Here is a 24,141-nt window from a genome sequence, read left to right on the forward strand (position 1 = left end):
AATTATGCCAGTCTGTAACATTTGTAAAGAAAAGGAGTCACCTTGGGGTGTTTTTATCAATTTATTCAACGAAACAATTACGTTACAATTGTCCATTGAAGTAAAAAGTCAAGGGCGGTCACGGCATGTTCTTGCAGTCGATGCTGGTCAATTTTTTCAGGGGTGGTTAAATCCGAACCCTTCATGTTTGTACCCACTTCTTCTATTACTGAACAATTTGCATTGACATTTAGTAATGATCTGTGTGTGTGTTTGTGCGTGCGTGTGTGTAGCGCGCCTTGTACCAGTCGTCCCACAGCGACGAGAACGACGTGCAAACCGTCAGTCACAAATGTCTGGTGGTGGGCGTGGAGGAATACGAGCAGATGACCCACACGCGCCGCTACGCTGAGAGCGAGGACCTGTACTACCTGGCCGGCACCTACGAGCCCACCACCGGCATGATCTTCAACACGGATGGCGTCCCCCTCATCTGCTAAGAAAAACAAACCCCACAAAGGAGCAACCAAAATGTGAGACGACTAGCAGTCAAAATCCACTTCCTTCAAGGTTCATTAGCGAGGAGACGCTCTTCTAGGGGATAGTAGTACATAGTAGTACATGGAACATTTGCACACACACACATTGGACTGCTATGTAAATACACGTGAACAGAAAGCTATATAGAGGCAAATATGAGTGTTTTATTTTCATGTCATAGATACGTCCGAGTACAGTCGAGAAGCTTTAACGAAATGTGAACGGACGACACAGGCGGCGAGAGACTATTGTGATGTTCCGATGTTGCCGTGGTGATGATGTTACAAGTGCCGTCGGGGTCATTTCATTCGGTGTACATTTATCTTCTAGAGAACAGCAGGAGCGACAGACACAAAACAAAGGAAGCGATGCACAGGACGACAAACAAAACAGTAGACTCCCTCCAATTTTCTGTCCAACAGAAAGCACTTAAAAACCTAAATATATATATAAATATATATTATATATACAACACTTTGATTTAACCCCTCAGCTCCCCTTGACAATCTATACTCAGGCAGGTTCAACTGTCTGCAACTCCCTCAGACACTCAGGCTGAACAGAGAGAGGAAGTCGTCTTGTACTTTTTGAAGCACTTGTACGTTCTTAAAGGAACAAATCCACTCTGAGATTGTTGTGTACGACAACAATTCTATCACTAAAATTGAGTAATCCAGGAAAAGTTATGCATAGATATAAACTCAGAGTGTATTTTTCCTATTTCCCCCCCAGGTTGTGAACACATCATCATCCCGTCCTGCGCCATTTTTCATGCATCCATCATGTGGCTCAGTGTAGTCTCTCACACAAGAGTGCCCTTTGAATGACTTTCACAGGGGAGGGGGAAGGGTCTTCTATATCTTCCTGGAGTTGTTATGATAGCCCCCCCTCCCCGAGCTACAAATACGTCCCTATTTTCAGGCTTTTTAGTCACTCCACCTCCGTTGACTTGTGCCTATTTTGACCGTTTCTAGGTTTCAACTGTTGAATGTTGCGCTGACGGCGCCTTATAAGTTGTTGTTTTTTGCCAAATCTTGATGCTCCTCCCACCATTTTGGCCTGCATTCTAGTATAGTGTGACTCTCACACTGAAAATGATCTTGTTGATATTCAATAGGTTTTTTTAAATATGTTCTGCTTTGCTTTTTGGTCACATTTGATCGCCTCTAATCTCCTCTAAAGTCACGGGTACAGTCGAGATTTGTGTAAAAGTAGAATTGATCATATGCTGCTAGTTTGTGTGAGTATTTTCGGTCTGACAAGGTACAATGAGACTCAAACGCACACTTTGTAGTGAAGGTCACACTAAATGAAAAACCTAACAAGTGCCCGCTAAGAATGTTTTATTTACCCCCGTTTCCTGCTGAAGCACTTTTTTTACACACCATTTGTAAGCTGTCAAGCTGTGTTTCCATCCAAAGCCCAGCCTTACAGGGTCCAACATGTCCTCATCTTATTTGCTGTCACATGCTATTATTTTCATTATTATTATTATCAACCTTTTGTTTTCCTTTGCTGTGACATATCTTTTTTTTTTTTTTTTTACATCTTTGTATACATTTTTGCATGTCTTATTTTTCTTGCTTCCCCCCTCTCTGAACAATCGTCCACGCCTGCTGACAGGCACTGGGAGCTAGCTGCTAGAGAGAGAAAGAGCGAGCGAGCATAGGAGAGAATGGGAGAGAGAGAGAGAGAGAGGTGGACTGGAGGCTGGTTCTTCGTCTGCTGTTCCTTCAGTATAGTAATCGTCCTGTTGCAAAAGATTATTTTGAAAATGGATAGAAAAAAAAAATCTAAGTTTTGTAAATGATTCTTCACTGTCTGGTGGAGAGAGAGTAAAGATTATCAGAATATACTTTGTACACATGTCTAATCTTGTAAAAAACAACAACAAATAATGGTAAAGAATATGTTTTAAATCAGAAACCAGATATATTCTGTTAGACTATACTGTATGTGTTTTGTTTTTTTTACAGACAACAACCACGTTACCAATGTTTCTTTTTAATGGTTTTAGTAACTCAGTATTTTATAGGTAATAAATGATGGAACTGTACTAGTACTAAGTTTCAATGTGTTTTGATTTTTTTATCTTACCAAAGTGCAAACAAAGACAAGTCAGCATCTTCTCAAGGCACAGTAATAGAGGAATAAAAGTTAGGTACACTTTACAGTAGCCCGTGTACAGCTTTTATAGCAGTATAGTATCTATAGTATAGTATCTATAGTCAATTATTGTCTAAATCAGGGGTCCCCAAACTACGGCCCGCCAACGTCCAAAATCTGACCCACGGAAAGTCCCAAGTTAAAATTGTATTTTATTTATTTGAATTATTATTTTTTTAAATCTGTACCTTCTAATCCATTTCTTACCACTTGTTACTCTCCGTGTCTCCTTGTCGCTCAGGCTAAGTATATTGTCTAAAAATTTATTTTCCCATCGATAACGTGACATCATCACGATCTGATTATATATATATGTATATATATATATATATATATACACACATACACATACATACATACATACATATATATATATATACACACACACTTTTTTTTACATATACACATGTATATATATATACGTGTGTGTGTGTGTATATATATATATATATATATACACACATTAATATATATATATACACATATATATATACACACACGTGTGTATATATATATATATATATATACATGTGTGTATATACATATACATACATATATATGTACATGTATACACGTGTGTGTATATATATACATCATATATGATATATATATATCATATATTTGATATATATATTATACATGATGTGTATATATATCATATATATATATGATATATATTTCATATATATATATGTATATATATTATATATATATATATAATATATATATATATATACACATAAATATATGTGTATATACAGTGGGGCAAAAAAGTATTTAGTCAGCCACCGATTGTGCAAGTTCTCCCACTTAAAATGATGACAGAGGTCTGTAATTTTCATCATAGGTACACTTCAACTGTGAGAGACAGAATGTGAAAAAAAAAATCCAGAAATTCGCATTGTATGAATTTTTAATAATTTATCTGTAAATTATGGTGGACAATAAGTGTTTGGTCACCCATTCAAAGCTCTCACTGATGGAAGGAGGTTTTGGCTCAAAATCTCATGATACATGGCCCCATTCATTCTTTCCTTAACACGCATCAATGGTTCTGTCCCCTTGGCAGAAAAACAGCCCCAAAGCATGATGTTTCCACCCCCATGCTTCACAGTATGTTTGGTGTTCTTGGAATGCAACTCAGTAGTCTTCCTCCACACACGACGAGTTGAGTTTGTACTAAAATGGATACTGTACAGACCTCTGTCATCATTTTAAGTGGGAGAACTTGCACAATCGGTGTCTGACTAAATGTTTTTTGCCCTACTGTATATATATATATATATACATACATACATACATACACACACACACACATAGTCCCAAGTCAAAAAGTTTGGGGACCCCCGGTTTGAATGCATGGATTGACTCATTTTCAGTGGCTAGTGGCTCTACAAACTGTACACCATTGCTATTTAGTGTCCTCCTCGAATTCCAATCAAAACGAAGAAGACATTTTTTAAGAATATTCCTAAAAAAAAACACAATAGCAGATTATTGCATTGAAATTTTAACTTTGCAAGCAAACCTAGAACACAAGTCCAAACTTGTGATTTCAATAACTGAAGTGTTCAGTTGGTTTATTTATTTCAAACATGCATAAGATACAATGTAATGCATCACATATTTCCAGTTGTTTCAATACAGCACTTCCAAAAAGGAGTCGGAAGAAGCAGAGCTTATTTAATTCTACCCCTTTTCATATCTTAGCAATTTGATCTAATTTCCTTGTTCTCTTGAGGCGTTCCTCAAGGCTCACCTTTAAGTCCTCTCCTTTTTGACAGCGACACTTTTCTTTTGTTTTTAAGTTACGTAATTAAGATTTTGTTGTAGCTTGTTTACTTCAGATGCAGTCATCTCAGTAGTCAACTTCTTAAATGATCAGAATCAACTTTATTGGCCAAATATGTTTAACACACAAGGAGTTTGACTCGATGTACTCTGTACTGTACAATAAAAGCAATACATTAAGTAAAACATCAACAAGTGCGCTAATAGCTATAATATGTGCAAGGCTAATAAAAAGGGAACAGAGCAACATGTTGATGAAGTGAACACGAGTTTAGTACATTTACTGTCACAAATGACTTCCAGGGTTATTTTACAGCAACAGGTCTGACACTGACTGTTCAGAGTGATAGCCTGGGAGAATAAATTGTTCTTGTGGCGGGTTGTTTGACGTGCAGTGATTTGTAACACCTGCCGGAGGGGAGAAGTTTGATACAGATGGAATTTATGGCTCTTTAAAGGGAGCCGGATTTTGAGGAGGCGTTCCTTTGAAAGAGCCGTTCAAAAGACATGCTCGTTCTTACATGTTCTTTAAGAAACTCGTTTTCATTAAAGAAATGTACTCATGGCAGTAATAAGATAAACGTTTGGTCAACAATTTAAAATGTACACACGGAATATTTTTTTAAATAATGACAAAAAGAAAATCGTATTTGGCTTTTCCTAAACATTCCACAAGATGGCGCCCTTTCTCCATCTTTGACAGTACTGTGTCCGCTTTCCCTTGATTGTCGTCACCCTCGCTGCAGTGCCCCCAAAAGCTAAGTTTCTATTGACTTTAGTTTATTTTGTTTACTTTCCCAATTGCTAATATGTATTTCAGATCCAAAGTACAGTGACTGAAAGGTTCCAGTAGTGAAACTCTTCTCCTATGTTAACTGCCGGCATGAGTGCGTGCGCATTTCACGTGAGCCTTCTGTGGACGACAAGCTCGGTGATGTCATTTATCCTCCAATAAATAAAGCTGAGCTTGATTCTGATTCTGAGAGGGCAGCGTGGGCAACTCGTGGGCAAAGAACGGTTCCCAAACGAACAATTTACAACTGCGACTCGGTTCTCATCGTTCGCTTCAAAGAGTCGTTCAAAAGACTCGACTCGTTCGCGAACGTCACATTCTTCAAAACCTGTCATTATGACGAACTAATAGACCAACATCATATGTCGACTGTGGAGGACGCTGGTACATATAAGAATACTGTGGTGATGCTGTAGAGCAGGGGTCACCAACCTTTTTGAATCCAAGAGCTACTTCTTGGGTACTGATTAATGCAAAGGGCTACCAGTTGGATTTGGATAAATTGCCAGAAATAGCCAATTTGCTCAATTTACCTTTAATGAATAGATCTATATATATATTTAAATAATGGGTATTTCTGTGTCATTCTTTCGTACATTTTTTTCTTTTACGGAAGGTTTTTTGTAGAGAATAAATGATGAAAAAAACACTAAATTGAACAGTTTAAAAAAGGAGAATACACGAAAAAAATGAAAATTAAATTTTTAAACATATTTTATCTTCAATTACGACTTTAAAATTCAACAGAAAAAAATGAATAGGAAAAACTAGCTAATTCGAATCTTTAAAAAAAATAAAATCATTTATGGAACACCATTAGTAATTTTTCCTGATTAAGATTAATTTTACAATTTTTGTGACATGTTTTAAATAGGTTAAAAACCTATTTGCTTTTTGTTAGATTATATAACAAATTGGACCAAGCTATATTTCTAACAAAGACAAATCATTATTTATTCTAGATTTTCCAGAACAAAAATTTTAAAAGAAATTCAAAAGACTTTGAAATAAGATTTAAATTTGATTCTACGGATTTTCTAGATTTGCCAGAATAATTTTTTTGACTTTTAATCATAATAAGTCTGAAGAAATATTTCACAAATATTCTTCGTCGAAAAAACAGAAGCTAAAATTAAGAATTAAATTAAAATGTATGTATTCTTTACAATAAAAAAGAATACTTGAACATTGATTTAAATTGTCAGGAAAGAAGAGGAAGGAATTTAAAATGCAAAAAGGTATGTGTTTAAAAATCCTAAAATAATTTTTAAGGTTGTATTTTTTCTCTAAAATTGTCTTTCTGAAAGTCATAAGAAGCAAAGTAAAAAAAAATAAATGAATTTATTCAAACAAGTGAAGACCAAGTCTTTAAAATATTTTCTTGGATTTTCAAATTGTATTTGAGTTTTGTCGCTCTTAGAATTAAAAATGTCGAGCAAAGCCAGACTAGCTTGCTAGTAAATAAACAAAATTAAAAAAATAGAGGCAGCTCACTGGTAAGTGCTGCTATTTGAGCTATTTTAACAACAGGCCAGCGGGCGACTCATCTGGTCCTTACGGGCTACCTGGTGCCCACGGGCGCCACGTTGATGACCCCTGCTATAGAGCAATATTAAAAAGCCACAAAGAGAATATAGCTTTCTGGACAAGTGGCCCCCTTAAATAATTTAGTTTACTATCCCTGTTGTACACTGACTACTCTATTACGTCATTATTTTGTTGGTTTTCTTAATGACAGACAAATGTAAGTTTCAACAGAAATATAATATCAAGTGACACAAAAGGGCCAAATATATAGTTGGGTGACTATGACTTATGGGGGTATTTTAAAAGATGTCAGTGGATGATGGCAAAATGTAAGCATTTGCTGATCCTCAGTCTGCGTATTTGTCCTTTTTGGACACTAACCACACCAGTTGTATTTATGAAACCCATGACAAAACAATGTCAATTTTCAGTGAATGTATGGCACACTCACTGGCTGTATTGACACTGTGTCATTTTGACGGGTTACAAAAAGTTATGACATTTGACCTGCAAATAAAACCAATAGTTGGCAAAAATAATTGTATTTTCTTTAAACCAACAGGAATATTAAACATGCAGCTCTGGTCAATGATCCAGATAGAAAATATCACTCAATCATCAATCAATGTTTATTTATATAGCCCTAAATCACAAGTGTCTCAGAGGGCTGCACAAGCCACAACGACATCCTCTGTTCAGATCCCACATCAGGGCAAGGAAAAACTCAATGAGAAACCTGCCTCTAGGGCAGTGGTTCTTAACCTTGTTGGAGGTTCCGAACCCCACCAGTTTCATACGCTCATTCCTGAACCCTTCTTTTGTGAAAAATAAAAAAAAACATTTTCAAATTCAAGCCAAAGTTAGATGGGGTTTTTTTTTCATGGTGTACAAAATGAACTGTGCATGAACATCACCTTGTTCAAAGAACAAAACCAACAGTGCATGAACTCACAACAAATTAAACACCTGCAAATCAGTGTGACTTCTGCTGTTGCCGTATCCACAATACGCCAATATGGAGAAGTTTTTATTTACACGATGAGTCCATACTTGACAACCCTCCCGATTTTTACGGGAGAATCCTGAATTTCAGTGCCCCTCCCGAAATTCCCCCGGGGCAACCATTCTCCTTTAGCGTCCTCTACAACCTGTCGTCACATCCGATTTTCCTCCATACAAACGGCGTGTCGGCGTATTCAAGCCATACTTGGTCAACAGCCATACAGGTCACACTGAGGGTGGCCATTTAAACAACTTTTACACTGTTGCAAATACGCACCACACTGTGAACCCACACCAAACAAGAATGGCAAACACATTTCGGGAGAACATCCTCATCGCAACACAACAGAACAAATACCCAGGATCCCTTGCAGCACTAACTCTTCCGGGATCTACAACATACACCCCTGCTACCACCAAACCCCGCCCACCTCCACCACGCCCCCTTCCCCCCCTTCCCATCTCCCGAATTCAGAGGTTTCAAGGTTGGCAAGTATGGATGAGTCGGGTGTGTCTTGACTGGCTCCGCCGAACCCCTGATGCCGACTCACCGAACCCCCAGGGTTCGATCGAACCCAGGTTAAGAACCACTGCTCTAGGGCGACCGGTGCAAGGGACGTCAAGTGGGTCTATCACAGGGGTCTCAAACTCAATTTGCCTGGGGGCCACTGGATGCAGAGCCTGGGTGAGGCTGGGCTGCAAGAAAAGATTTCTTAAAAAAAATATTTTTAAATGTCTTTATTTTCATTTTCAACACAAAATAAAATCAAAATATAAATGAACAAAATGAGACTTGAGAAATGTGAGGCAATGCAAATTAAATAATAAAAAAAACAAATAACGGTTTGAATTGGTCCAGTTTATCAGGGAGTTTTATTACTGATGAACAGATGTCGTGGTGTGACTGCAGCCAGGCACGTAAGAAAACCCTTGTCTCCATGGCACGTCTCTGTCGCTTTCACTAATTTTCCGCTTTTCCACTAACACAGGGGTAGGCAACCCAAAACGTTGAAAGAGCCATTTTGTACCCAAATAACACAACGCTCTCAAGCGCCATTCATATAAAACTCACGGGCCGCACTAACATTGTACTTTCATATTAAAGTGGGGGCCGCAAAATAACATCTCGCGGGCCGCAATTGGCCTGCGGGCCGCTTGTCTGAGACCCCTGGTCTATCATAATATTGTGAAAGTCCAGTCCATAGTGGATCTAAAATAATAGTGAGTGGGGCCAGCAGGAGACATCCTGAGTGGAGACAGGTCAGCAATAGGACAACAAAATTCTGGCGCTGGAATCCAAAAATTCCCAGACTTTTTAATTTTTCCTTTGCAGCATTTAACACATGCGCTTTCTGCTAAAACGCAGTTTGGCGCTTTGCCGTGAAAGGACACAGCAGCTCTATTAGTCACATGTGTTTTTCATAAAGGCCTACTGAAATGAGATTTTCTTATTTAAACGGGGATAGCAGGTCCATTCTATGTGTCATACTTGATCATTTTGCGATATTGCCATATTTTTGCTAAAAGGATTTAGTAGAGAACATCGACAATAAAGTTTGCAACTTTAGGTCGCTAATAAAAAAGCCTTGCCTGTACCGGAAGTAGCGGACGATGTGCGCGTGACGTCACGGGTTGTAGAGCTCCTCACATCCTCTCATTGTTTACAATCATAGCCAGCAGCAGCGAGAGCTATACGGGCCGAGAAAGCGACAATTTCCCCGTTAATTTGAGCGAGGGTGAAAGATTTGTGGATAAGGAAATTTAGAGTGAAGGCCTAGAAAAAAAAGAAAGAAAAAAAGGCGAGGGCAGTGAGAGCGATTCAGATGTTTTTAGACACATTTACTGGGATAATTCTGGGAAATCCCTTATCTGCCTATTGTGTTGCTAGTGTTTTAGTGAGTTAAATAGTACCTGATAGTCGGAGGGGTGTGGCCACGAGTGTGTTGACGCCAGTCTCTGAGAGAAGTCACGGCAACTGCAGGAGGACGCTGGCTCCGCTGATCTCCGGTAAGAGGCGACTCATTTCCACAATTTTCTCACCAAAAACTGCCGGTTGACATGTGGTCGGGATCCATGTTCGCTTGACCGCTCTGATCCATAGAAAGCTTCACCTCCGGGAATTTTAAACAAGGAAACACAAACACTGGCTGTGTTTTTGTGGCTAAAAGCTTCCCACCTCCATCTTTCTACTTTGACTTCTCCATTATTAATTGAACAAATTTCAAAAGATTCAGCAACACAGATGTCCAAAATACTGTGTAATTGCGCGATGAAAAGAGATGACTTTTAGCCGTAAGTGGCGCTGGGCTAATATGTCCCGTCCAACCAATAACGTCACAAACACGCGTCATCATTCCGCAACATTTTCAACAGGAAACTCCGCGAGAAATTTAAAATTGCAATTTAGTAAACTAAATTGGCCATATTGGCATGTGTTGCAATGTTAATATTTCATCATTGATATATAAACTATCAGACTGCGTGGTCGGTAGTAGTGGGTTTCAGTAGGCCTTTAAAGTGACACACGCATTGAGGGACACGGTATCACTCCTTGTGTCTCATGATGCATCGATGACTCCGTATCACTTGACCCATTCCTACTGTACATCGAAATAAGGACAACATTCAACATTGATTGGCAACACTAAATGGTCCCTAGTGTGTGAATGTGAGTGTGAATGTTGTCTATCTGTGTTGGCCCTGTGATGAGGTGGCAACTTGTCCAGGGTGTACGCCGCCTTCCGCCTGAATGCAGCTGCGATAGACTCCAGTACCCCCCGCGACCGTAAAAGGGACAACTGGTAGAAAATGGATGCATGGATGGATTCAACATTTTCTTTAGCATGAACACTATTTTGGTTGTTTGGGCCCATAACCCTGAAGGGGGGTTGAGTGTTCAAGCCACTTATAAAAATCCAACCTTAGCAATATCAAAACGCCACGAAGAAAGTCCGACATCGTCTGAAGATGTTTCTACTCAATACAGAACGGGCTGCGTTTAGGTTATCGTTTTGTTTCCCTCACTTGTCCGTTTGGAGCGGACGGCCCCTTTAATCACCAGTAGACTCCATTTTGGCAGCCTTGTAATGAAACTGCTGCTTGTGATAAAATGGAGGGAAGTTCAGCTTCCTACTGTTGAGATGCACTGTTGACCGCAGGAGGCACCTTCTTCACCGCTGACCGGTCATGCTGTGCGTGTGCGTGCGTGTGTGTGTGTGTGTGTGTCTTTTTTTGAATTCCACAGTGTCTGTTGGTAATGAAGTATTTGCTGACCTGTGTGTGTGTGTGTGTGTGTGTGTGTGTGTGTGTGTGTGTGTGTGTGTGTGTGTGTGTGTGTGTGTGTGTGTGTGTGTGTGTGTGTGTGTGTGTGTGTGTGTGTGTGTGTGTGTGTGTGTGTGTGTGTGTGTGTGTGTGTGTGTGGTTTGATACAGTTCCTGTTTAGTGGAGAGAGCCTCAGTCAGGGTTTCGGCCTCCTCAGTGTCTCCCAAAGGAACAACATCAGCATGACATCAGCACTTGCTCAAATTATCCTCTCTCTCTTTCTAACACACACACACATGCACATTCTTGTATTTGTTACCTTCTTGAGGCCTCCGAAAAATGCCTACCTCTCTAGGACCACCCTTTCTAGATGGATGTAAAGATTTTGTATTTGCAACAGTATTAAGGGACAGCTTGGCGAAGTCGGTAGAGTGGCTTTGCCAGCAATCTGAGGGTTACTGGTTCAATCCCCACCTTCTACCATCCTAGTCACGTCCGTTGTGTCCTTGGGCAAGACACTTCACCCTTGCTCCTAATGGTTTCTGGTGCGCGCCTTGCATGGCAGCTCTCACCGTCAGTGTGAATGGGTGTGTGAATGAGTGAATGTGGAAATACTGTCGGAGCGCTTTGGGCTCCTTAAAAAGGGGTAGAAAAGCGCTATACAAGTACAACCCATTTACCAATATTATTATATACATACCATGCAAATATAAAAAAGCTTGTTGTGAAAAATGAGTTGGAATTTCACAAGAAAAAGGTTACAATTTCACAAGAAAAACTTTGAATTTTGCCAGTATAATAGTAAAAGTCGTAATTTTACTCGACGCAAGTCAAGATTTTACAAGGAAAAACAGAACATTTGTGCAATATCATGACAACAGTTGGGATTTTACTCAATAACAGACGCAATTTTACAGGAAAAGCTAAAGATTTTGGCAATTTTAATGTAAAGAGTCGCAATTTTACTCGAAAAAAGTCCCAATTTTATAAGAAAACTTTAACTTTTTGGCAATATTATACAGTAATAATAATCGGAATTTTACTATGCAAAATGATGGCAAAAGTCATAATTTTACTCAAAAAAATGACACCATTTTACAAGGACAACAACAAAATTGCCAATATTGTGATAAGTCAGAATTTTATGTCAAATGTCACCATTTTGCCTTAAAAAGCAGTCATTTTATGTAAAAAAAAAGTCGTAATTTTACATAAAAAATACATGATTTTGCATAAAAAAGTCATAATTTTACATAAAATATTACAGATATAGAAAGAGTATGAGAAATTCTTCCGCCCTGCAATGAGGTGGTGACTTGTTCAGGGTGTAAACCCGCCTTCCGCCCGATTGTAGCTGAGATAGGCACCAGCGCCCCCCGCAACCCCAAAGGGAATAAGCGGCAGAAATGGATGGATGGATGGAGAAATTCTTCCCAATTTTATAAGAAAAAAGTCGACACATTGTGAGAAAAAGACTGCTTTTAGTTATATATTTTTTTTAAATTGGTTTTTAATCTTCATTATTTACTTCAAGTTATTACAGTATGTCTCCATATACATTTTTTTATTTATTTTCTTTTATTAATTTTGGCCAAAGGAGGCACATTTCAACTTCTTGCACACACTTATTACATATGTTGGCCAGAGGGGACGCACTTCATATTTTAGGACCCACGTGTTATTACATATGTTGACCAGAGGGGGAACACTTTTAACACCGACACACAGTCAATTTGAAAAATCCCTCCTTTTGGGGACCACTCTAATTTTGATAGATTTCACCACCAGGGGGTGCAAATGAGACATTCTCTGTTAGATGCAATGGTTTTCCGTATTGGGACCATGATTTATGTCCTAACTTGTTCACACCTCCTCATATGGAAGCTACTTTTCCTTGTTGATGTCTCAAGAAGGGTAGAAATAAAAGAACACGCACGCACACACACACACACACTCCAGTGGGTGTGTCTGCAAGAAGGATTCTGATTGGCTAACGTGACCTGAACAGTGGCCTTCAATTGGCTGAGGCGCCGTTGCAGTTTCCTTTATGAGAAGTGTGTAAGTGTGTTTCTTTTTTCCCTCTCAATGCTGTTTTCTGCACTACTTCTGTGCTTGTGCGCGCTCCCAGGAGACATGTATCTGAGTGAGGGGGCGTTGAAAAGAAGCAGCGCTAACAAGAAGTGTTGACAAAGCTTTATACCTTCTCTGACTTTCACAAAGTCAGAGCTGCGCTCGTCCTTCAAACTGTTCTGTCGAAGCGCAAAGAGAGAGGGGGATGAAGGTGATAGATTCTCGCCTGTCAAGACACTTTGACTTGTCATTCCTCCCTTTTCTCTTTTACAGACTGACATTGGCGAGTTTAGAAAAGGAAGAAACCCCTAGTTAGCAAGCAAGTTGGAAGAGATTAGTGTGAAAAACTAACAGGTGCTAATTAGCTAGCCAGCATTCCTCTTTGCAATGCCACATAATGCCTCATGAAGCATTTTTGCATTTTCTTCTACTAAATATATAATGCTTTCTCTTATATATATATATATATATATATATATATATATATATATATATATATATATATATATATATATATATATTAGGGCTGGGCAACGATTAAAATTTTTAATCAAAGTTAATCGCACTAGTTTTCTGATTAATCGCGATTAACTGCATTGTATACGCAAAGCCCAATCATGAATTCAAAAGTAGTGTGTAGTGCACCTTTATTGGAATATTCTCCCACATGAACAAAAGCACCAAAACATTTTTTGTGCAAACACAATTTAAATCAGTCCTTGTTAAACAGTAGCAGTTAAATACCATATTTTATGAAAATCAACTCAAAAAATGTGAATACAAACATTTAAGCTTATTACTACCACTGCCAGGGTATTTAAGTTATCCTGTTTGTTATGGAAAATAAATATAATCTACATACAAATCTCTGAGCCACAATCATAACATCTGAACAGGCAATTTCTGAGGTAACAGCAGAAACATTTTTTTTTATCAGGGATCTTATGTTTAAAAAAACTATATTATAGGTAGTGGGCTGTTTTAGGGAATTTTTGATCAAATTATCCGTAGTAGCAATATTAATAATGTTGTGTTTATTCTGCATAGTGCACTTAAAATAATTATGACCATATCTAGGAATTGATATGATGGGAATTTTCCGATTGTTTGCTTGGTGCTTTGATAAACTGAACGCATCATATACATGGTACTATATTGTGACGTTATGAGCCAGGGAATAAAAGAACTACCCTACCCAGCATGCAACAGGAGTGACGAGCATGCGCGGTAGCCCGGTATAGGTTGTGTCGCCATGACGGCATCGTGTATGTTGTGATATGCACTCTCTGAAAGCAAACGTTAAGAACTCAGCCAACACTCCTCGTCTGCATTATTGATAAATAGACAGACAACACATATACTCCGCTGCTTCACAGGCCGCTGGATGTAGCCGGCAAAGTATTCCCATTCCGATCTAGCAAGCACGCGTCATTCAGTCCAAAACGGCCTGATCTATCCACATCCAGAATTGTCTGGCGGTCGTAAGTGATCCCGGAGTGACCACGCTGTAAGCCAGCCATGAAATTTGCAGAATTGTCCGGTATTTTTGCCAAATGTTCCATCTTTACCAAGAGCCCCTCGACGCCGGGCGACGCCATCTTGTTAAGAAAAGGCGTTAACAAAATAAAAGCATGTAAACAACATACGCAAATGTGCGATAAAATAATTGTCGGCGTTAATAGATTGATCAGTTAACTCATAATTAACACACTAATTTGCCCACCCCTAATATATATATATAGATATATATATATCTATGTCTATATATATATATATATATATATATATATATATATATATATATATATAGAGAGAGAGAGAGAGAGAGAGAGTACTTTATTTATTCCTTCAGGAGAGTTCCTTAAGGAGAATTTAAATTCCAGCAGCAGTGTACAGAGATGAGATCAATTTAAAAAGTAAAGTAAATAATCGGGGTATAAATGGAAACAAATAGAGAAATATTACAATAAAAATAAAAAGCAACAATGGGACTAAAAATATAACAGTAAAATAAGAATATAACAATGAAACTAGGTAGTAGTGACCATGTTATGAAAAAAATTAATATATATATATGTGTAAATGTATATATATATATATACATATATATATATACATATATATGTATGTATCTGTGTATATATATTTGTATGTATATATATGTATATATATTTGTGAATATATAAATAAATAAATGATAAATGGGTTGTACTTGTATAGTGCTTTTCTACCTTGAAGGTACTCAAAGCGCTTTGACACTACTTCCACATTTACCCATTCACACACACATTCACACACTGATGGAGGGAGCTGCCATGCAAGGCGCCAACCAGAACCCATCAGGAGCAAGGGTGAAGTGTCTTGCTCAGGACACAACGGACGTGACGAGGTTGGTACTAGGTGGGATTTGAACCCGGGACCCTCGGGTTGCGCACGGCCACTCTCCCACTGCGCCACGCCGTCCCTATATATGTGTATATATGTATTAATATATGTGTATATATATGTATGTATACATATATGTATATATACATATGTATACATGTGTATATATGTATTTACATATGTATATATATGTATATACATGTATATATGTGTATATGTATATAAATGTATATATGTGTATATATATTTATATGTATATGTGTACATATATGTATATGTGTATATGTATATATGTATGTATACATATATGTATATATACATACGTATACATGTGTATATATGTATATACATATGTATATATATATGTACTGTATATACATGTATATGTGTGTATATGTATATACATGTATATATGTATATAAATGTATATGTGTATATGTTAAGGGTGTAACGGTACGTGTATTTGTATTGAACCGTTTCGGTACGGGGGTTTCGGTTCGGTACGAGGGTGTATCGAACGAGTTTGTAAACTAAAGTCTTAGCAAGCTGCTTTGCAGCGGCCTCTGAGCAGTGAGCACCCGGCATTTTCCCGCCCACACAACCATCTGATTGGTTACATACAAAGCCTATCAGCAGTGCATAATCAGAGCGATGTAACAGCCAATCAGCAGTGCGTATTCAGAGCGATGTAACAGCCAATCAGCAGTGCGTATTCACAGCGATGTAACAGCCAATCAGCAGTGCGTATTCAGAGCGCATGCTGTCTGTGCTCCGGCGTCGAGAAGAGCAGATATGTGTTTAGCAGGTGAGCAGTTGACATCGTACACTCCCCAAATTATAAAAGACACTTCCCAGTCCCAACTATTACAAACATCACTATGAGCCCGTTAACCTTCTAGAAACTTAAACTGCAGCTCAGCTCGCTCATCGTTGAGGTGAAGGCTAATTAGCTTTTAGCGTTACGTTAGCTCATTTTGCTGTGTGTGTGTGTGTGTGCGTGCGCGTGTGTTTGTGTGAGTGTGCATGTGTGTGTGTGTGTGTATAATAAAAGTCAACTACAGGCTTCCCAAATGCTGTAATAAATTAAGCATGATGAGTTGACTTGAAACTGTTTAATGTTGCACTTTTTATATGTTGAAGAAAGGTTTTGTCATTTTATTTAATCAAAGCAACAACTTGAGGCAGTTTAATGTGGATTAACGTGGGTAGAATTATTGTAGTGTCCCCAATGTTAAAAGGATAAAGCCATTGTTTACAAATTTGCTAAATAAATAACCAAAACATTTATATTTTGTTGTTTTCTTACTGTACTGAAAATGAACCGAACCGTGACCTCTAAACCGAGGTACGTACCAAACCGAAATTTTTGTGTACCGTTACACCCCTAGTATATGTATATATGTATATGTATATATGTGTATAGAAATGTATATATGTATAGAAATATGTATATATATATGCATATATGTATATATGTATAGAAATGTATATATATCTGCATATATGTATATAAATGTATCTATGTATATATATGTATATATGTATCTATGTGTATATATGTATATATATGTATACATATATGTATATATGTATGTATATATATAGTGTGTGTGTATGTATATATATATATATATATATATATATATATATATATATATATATTTCCAAGCCTGAAAGGCTGCCCTCTTTTTCGCTGTCATCCTACATATTACCGTGTCGTTCTCGTCAAACCAGTCCTGGTGAACATGCTTCTGGAAACCAATTGTATTGCTACAGGCTTCAAGAATAACAGTTTTGAGAGTAAGCCAGTGCTCCTCTTTGATGTCTGGGTACTGGTCTTTGCAGATCTTACTTTTGAGTTTGGTATCTAGCGTCTTCTGTTTAGCAAGATTCTTTAGACAGGCGACGTTCAATTTACGCCTACAAAACCTGCGTGTGAGATTCGGTCTGCCGGCGATGTTTATGTTCATTATAGATTGGGTTAGCCGGTGGTCCAAACAACAATCATCTGCACGAGTCACAATCACGTAGTCAATCACATGCCAATGTTTCAAACCGTGATGCATCCAAGATGTTTTAATTTTCTTGTTCTGTGGAAACAGGGTGTTGGTAATAATAATCCCTAGCTCTTTGCACTTTGTCAGAAGCATCAAGCCATTTGGATTCATGTTGCCAGTCCACATTTCACGATTTCTTCCGACTCGTGCATTGAAATATCCAAGCAACACTAATTTGTGTTCCTTGGGGACTCTTGCAAATAGACAGTCTAAATCTTTCACAAGATCTTCGGCATCCAGTGTAGGAGCGTAAGCACGGATGACGGTCGTGGTCTAGAACAAACATGAGACATTTGTTAACGGCCACTGGGGAAACCGACATACTTTCCAGAAGGTTGTTCCTGATGGCAAAACCAACTCTATGAAATATTTTCTCCTGGCTGCCCATGCCTTTCCAAAAGAAAATGTATCCCTCATCTGCTCTTCTTGTTTCTGCAAGAGCAGCCTTGTCAATGATGTGTTGTACCAATTTGTATGTAATGATGGCAGTACGTCGTTCTGGTCTTTTACTGTCCTTATTATCCTAATGTTCCAAGTTCCAAAGATTAAGTGTTTATGTTTCAGTTTTCGACCACATTAAAGGTGATTCTGCTGACTGCGGTAAGCCAGCCTGAATTTTGTGAGATGGCTATGTTTTGGACACATTTTCTACCCCCCTCACAAGCTACGTGGGGTAAGCTGAGTGATTACTTAAAGGCCTACTGAAACCGACTACTACCGACCACGCAGTCTGATAGTTTATATATCAATGATGAAATATTAACATTGCAAAACATGCCAATACGGCCAGTTTAGTTTACTAAATTGCAATTTTAAATTTCCGGCGAAGTGTCCTGTTGAAAACGTCGCAGAATGATGACGCTTATGTTGACGCGTGCTTGTAAAGTTATTGGTTGTAGCGGACATTTTATCCCAGAACCACTCACGGCTAAAAGTCGTCCGATTTGATCGCATAATTACACACTATTCTGGACATCTGTGTTGCTGAATCTTTTGCAATTCGTTCAATTAATAATAGATACTACAAAGAAGAATGCATTTGGTGGAAAGCGGTGGATTTCGGCCGGCTGTAGCAACACAAACACAGCCGGTGTTTGTTTGTTGTGAAGCTTTAATATGGAACGGAGCGGTCAAGCGAACATGTTTCTCTACCACATGTCAACCGGCAGGTTTCGGTGAGAAAATTGTGGTGATAAGTCGGCTCTTACCGGAGACATGAACGGAGCTTGCGTCCTCCTGCAGCTGTCAAAGAGGCAGCTGCGACTTTCTTGGCTCCTCCATGGCTTCCATCAGAGACACTGGCGGTCACCACAACCCTCCGACTTTCAGGTATGACTTTATAATCTCACTAAAACACTAGTAACACAATAATCAGACAAGGGATTTTCCAGAATTATCCTAGTAAATGTGTCTAATAACATCTGAATCGCCCCCACTGCCCTGGTCTTTTTCTTCTTCTTCTTCTAGTCCTTCACTCTCACTATCTTCATCCACAAATCTTGCATCCTCGCTCCAATTAATGGGGAAATTTTCGCTTTCTCGGTCAGAATAGCTCTTGCTGCTGGTGACTATGATTATAAACAATGTGAGGATGTGAGGAGCCCTCACACCGGTGACATCACGCACACATCAGCTTCTACTTCCGGTACAGGCAAGGCTTTTTTATTCGCGACCAAAAGTTGCGAACTTCATCGTCCATGTTCTCTACTAAATCCTTTCACCAAAAATATGTCAATATTGCGAAATGATCAAGTATGACACATAGAATGGACCTGCTATCCCCGTTCAAATAAGAAAATCTCATTTCAGTAGGCCTTTAAGAAGGCTGCTTAGTTGTGAATATAGCTGCCGAAATGCTCAACTATCTCTAAACCAAATTATATATTTACTGTCCAACATGCCAATTTGCTATAAGATTTCACACCCGCCGCAACTTCTTGATGACTGCAGGACTTAATAATAATAATAATAGGATACAGCCCGTGCATGAATCTTTTAAAATGGGGAGACTCCTGCAAGACAGCCACCACACAGTGCTTGGAAAAAAATATGACTCATAACCAATGGCAAAGAAAGCTGAGACTTTTGGGGATCTCCATTTTGCTGGAACCCTCGTCTGCCTTCACAGCCAATAGAGTTGCTGCCCATCTACTGCCTCTTCCGCCGTTGGGGGTTTTGAACCAGAACTAAAGCCTGTTGGCTCCTGAACTGCCAGTTTCCAGAACTGGCGCAAGCTGGGCTGTATCCCCAGCCATGGAGGCTAAAGGGTGTACTAAAACTTGCCCAAGGTGAACACCCAGGCTTGTGGAGGGAAGGAGATGCCTAACTTCTTGACCTGCACCAAGCAAGGTCCTGCCACTGCCCTAATATATACATATATATACATATGTATATATGTATACACAATATATACATATACTATACAAACGAGATATATATATATGTATATATATATATATATATATATATATATATATATATATATATATATATATATATTCACATACATATATACATATGTATATAATTATACAGTGTATATATACTGTATATCTGATATATTAATACATATACAGAATATTTATGTTAGGTCAAGAAAAAACACAGACTATTTCATTCCTACAAGCCTGTTTTGCAGGTTTCTCTGCTCTTCAGGGGCAGAACTCCAGCTTATTAGTGATTCCCAAAGCCCCAAAAAAGTCTGTGGGTTTTAGAGTGTTTTCTATTCGGGCTCCTGTACTCTGGAATGCCCTCCCGGTAACAGTTAGAGATGCTACGTCAGTAGAAGCATTTAAGTCCCATCTTAAAACTCATTTGTATGCTCTAGCCTTTAAACAGACGCCCCTATAAGACCAGTTGATCTGCCAATTTTTTCTGCTCTGCCCCCCCTCTCCCTTGTGGAAGGGGTGGTAGGGCATGGGTCAAATGCTGGCTGTCCAGAGTCCGGACTCGGGGTGGACCACTTGCCTGTGGATCGGTTGGTGACATCGCTGCTGACCTGTCTCCGCTAGGGATGGTCTCCTGCTAGTCCAACTATGGACTGGACTTTCACTGTTATGTTAAGTCCACTATGGACTGGACTTTCACAATATAATGCTACACCCACTCGACGTCCATTGCACCGGTCTCGCCTAGAGGGTGGGTCACCCACATCTGCGGTCCTCTCCAATGTTTCTCATTGTCATTCCACTGGGTTGAGCTTTTTCTTGCCCTGATGTGGGTTTTGAACCAAGGATGCAGTTGTGGCTTGTGCAGTTCTTTGAGACACTTGTGATTTAGGGCTATATGAATAAACATTGATTGACTGTGTAACTGTATAATGGATAAACCACAGAAACCTCGACTATATACAGAATATTCACATAGACATATATAAATATACATAAGAAAATGATTTCTATTAGCGTGAGTTAGCAGCATCAATTATTCATGTTGACACATTAACAAATGAAACATCCTGTGTATCCATGTTTATTAGTCTGTAACACTTCAAACAAATAAGTGTTCATACGACTGTAGCTTTTAACGCCACAGTGGATGTTCTCTGCAAATGCATAGTCACCTCATTTATACAGTATGTACGTATACGGATGCATCTGATGCAGTTTGTTGCATATGCAATATGATGTTCTGAACAGTGACAATAAAGTTGACTTCCATCCAAGTAAAAGTTATCCCTGGCCAGTCAGACTCTCTTCCATCGTCTCCGTGTCCTCCTCCTCTTCCATATCCGCCGCCGTGCACATTTCTGCGGGCTTTTCGGCGTCCTGTTGCGCTCTCAGCACACTGGCCGTGGCCAAGTTGTAGATGTCACTTGAGGATTTGATCATGCGGATGAGCATGAGGCCCCGGTGCAGGCGCAGTCCTCCTTTCTGGCTGCGGGACGTATAAAGTTTCCCCAAAGATGTGTAGAAGATCCTCATTGCCTGGCTGCTCACCTCCATATCTACTAATATACAACAAAGAATGTTTTAATACATATGTTTCTATATCATATGAGTATATTTTCTGCGATGAGGTGGCGACTTGTCCAGGGTGTACACCACCTTCCGCCTGATTATAGTTGATAGGCACCAGCGCCCCCCGCGACCCCAAAAGGAATAAGCGGTAAAAAATGGATGGATGGATGAGTATGGTTCCAATCATGCCCCTCTGTGCATACTGATAAGGGAATTTAGTGCTTAGTTTAGTTTGTAAGTGTATTTAAAGGCCTACTGAAACCCACTACTACCCACCACGCAGTCTGATAGTTTATATATCAATGATGAAATATTAATATTGTAACACATGCCAATACGGCCTTTTTAGTTTACTAAATTGCAATTTTAAATTTCCCGCGAAGTGTCGTGTTGAAAACGTCGCGTAATGATGACGCGTGCGTTTGACGTCTCGGGTTGTAGCGGACATTATTTTCCAGCCTGATCCATGCTATAAGTAGTCTGCTTTAATCACATAATTACACAGTATTCTGGACATCTGTGTTGCTGAATCTTTTGCAATTTGTTCAATTAATAATGGAGAAGTCAAAGTAGAAAGATGGAGGTGGGAAGCTTTTAGCCTTTAGCCACAAAAACACAGCCGGTGTCTCCTTGTTTAAAATTCCCGAAGATGAAGCTTTACTATGGATCAGAGCGGTCAAGCAAACATGTATCCCGACTACATGTCAACCGGCAGTTTTCGGTGAGAAAATTGTGGTAATAAGTCGCCTCTTACCGGAGACATCAGCGGAGCTTCCGTCCTACTGCAGCTGCCGTGACTTCCCTCAGAGACTCTGGCGTCAACACACCCGTGGCCACCCTCCTCCGACTTTCAGGTACTATTTCATCTCACCAAAACACTAGCAACACAATAGCAGATAAGGGATTTTCCAGAATTATCCTAGTAAATGTTTCTAAAAACATCTGAATCGCTCCCACTGCAGTCACCTTTTTTTTTTCTTCTAGTCCTTCACTCTAAATTTCCTCATCCACGAATCTTTCATCCTCGCTCATATTGATGGGGAAATTGTCACTTTCTCGGTCCGAATAGCTCTAGCTGCTGCTGACTATATTTGTAAACAATGTGAGGATGTGAGGGGCCCTACAACCTGTGACGTCACGCACACATCGTCTGCTACTTCCGGTACAGGCAAGGCTTTTTTATGAGCGACCAAAAGTTGCGAACTTTATCGTCGATGTTCTCTACTAAATCCTTTCAGCACAAATATGGCAATATCGCGAAATGATCAAGTATGACTCATAGAATGGACCTGCTATCCCCGTTTAAATAAGAACATCTAATTTCAGTAGGCCTTTAATGCGCAAAGTTCCCTCATTTAGTAATATCCCATCTGCATGTTTATCACATTTTTGATGTTGTGCCTTTGATGTGCTTATCTGGTGATGTCATAACCCTCCTGCCATTTATTTTATAACAATTACATCTTACCAGTCTCCTTATTGTCTATATTTCCCACACACAAAAAAAGTATAAATAGTAAATAGTTCACTTTGGAGACCTGCTGCAGATATGGGTATGGCCTGGTGCGAGATTTACACTATAAAAAATATAAACAGTAGATATTTTTTTAATCAAAAACAAAAATATTTTTGCGTCATCAGGATGCTATTTTTTGTATTTCAATGCTAATGCTATCATGCTAACGACTTTTATGGTGGCGAGCTACTCGTGTTTGCAGTGTGCTTTAAATATGTCACATTTTTAAATACTCTCTTCAACATACCTTAATTGGCTTGATGAGCTGTTTGGTTAATTTGTGAATTATACAGTAAGATTTAAAGTGATTTGCTTGTTATGAAACCGTTCTTTCACATTGCAGACTTGTCAAATCGTGTCAGTGACGTCACAGAAAGTATATCGCTCACGCCTGTGACGTCACACAGGCACCCGTTTACGTGTCCGGTGTCAAAACAGTTAATGTCTTTAAAAGTCACCAAAATACTTTAATGTAGGCATCCCTGTGCGTTTTATGTTGTGTTTCGTAAAGATTATTACTGATTAGTTCTCGTTTACCTTGGATGAGGTAAATTGTGACAGAATCATGATGGCTTTCGATTTATCCACTGGTCAAACATGCAAAAATACTAAATTTCCTGAATACGCTGTTGTACAAAAAATATTACATGATTTTGTAAACTTTATTATGAACGTTGTGTCAGCAGTCATCGCCATGGAAACACTTGAGAAGAAAGTCTTCTTCAGCTCTGTACTGCCATCCTCAGGTCAAGACTGGCCATTGCAAAACACAGCACATTTAAGGTGCGTCGCCGTTAACACTTGAAGTTCGATACTCTGGACAGAAAAACAAAAAATAGTTGCTAGTTAAGTGCGTTTCAGTTAGAATGCACGCGTGTATTTTTGCTAACAGACCAAATAATGCTTAGTAAAGTATTTAAAGTAGGCTGACCATATTCTGAAATCACAAAATGAGGACACATATGCATCTGAGGATGTATCTTACAATCATTTAAATAAAGCCTTTTTTCTCCTCTGTTGACAGCAGTGTTGGCGATAGGGATTTTCAAAATGGGGTCCCACAGTAAATTTTTGTAAGTTTTGAAAACAAATGAT

At 38.9% G+C, this 24,141-nt stretch overlaps 1 protein-coding gene across 4 annotated transcripts in view; it reads left to right on the forward strand.

Annotated features, from left to right (window-relative positions):
* tnrc18 (trinucleotide repeat containing 18) overlaps positions 1–2,581 on the forward strand; it is a 96,533-nt gene extending 93,952 nt beyond the window's left edge. For all 4 annotated transcript variants that reach the window (XM_061884802.1, XM_061884801.1, XM_061884803.1 and 1 more), the window contains exon 30: positions 273–2,581. In XM_061884802.1, the coding sequence (XP_061740786.1) occupies positions 273–479 (207 nt within the window). In that variant the 3' untranslated portion in view covers positions 480–2,581. The remainder of the gene's footprint in view (positions 1–272) is intronic.
* The last annotated feature ends 21,560 nt before the right edge of the window (positions 2,582–24,141 follow it).

This window comes from Nerophis ophidion, linkage group LG23 (assembly GCF_033978795.1).
Source record: "Nerophis ophidion isolate RoL-2023_Sa linkage group LG23, RoL_Noph_v1.0, whole genome shotgun sequence".
Classification (NCBI taxonomy): domain Eukaryota; kingdom Metazoa; phylum Chordata; class Actinopteri; order Syngnathiformes; family Syngnathidae; genus Nerophis; species Nerophis ophidion.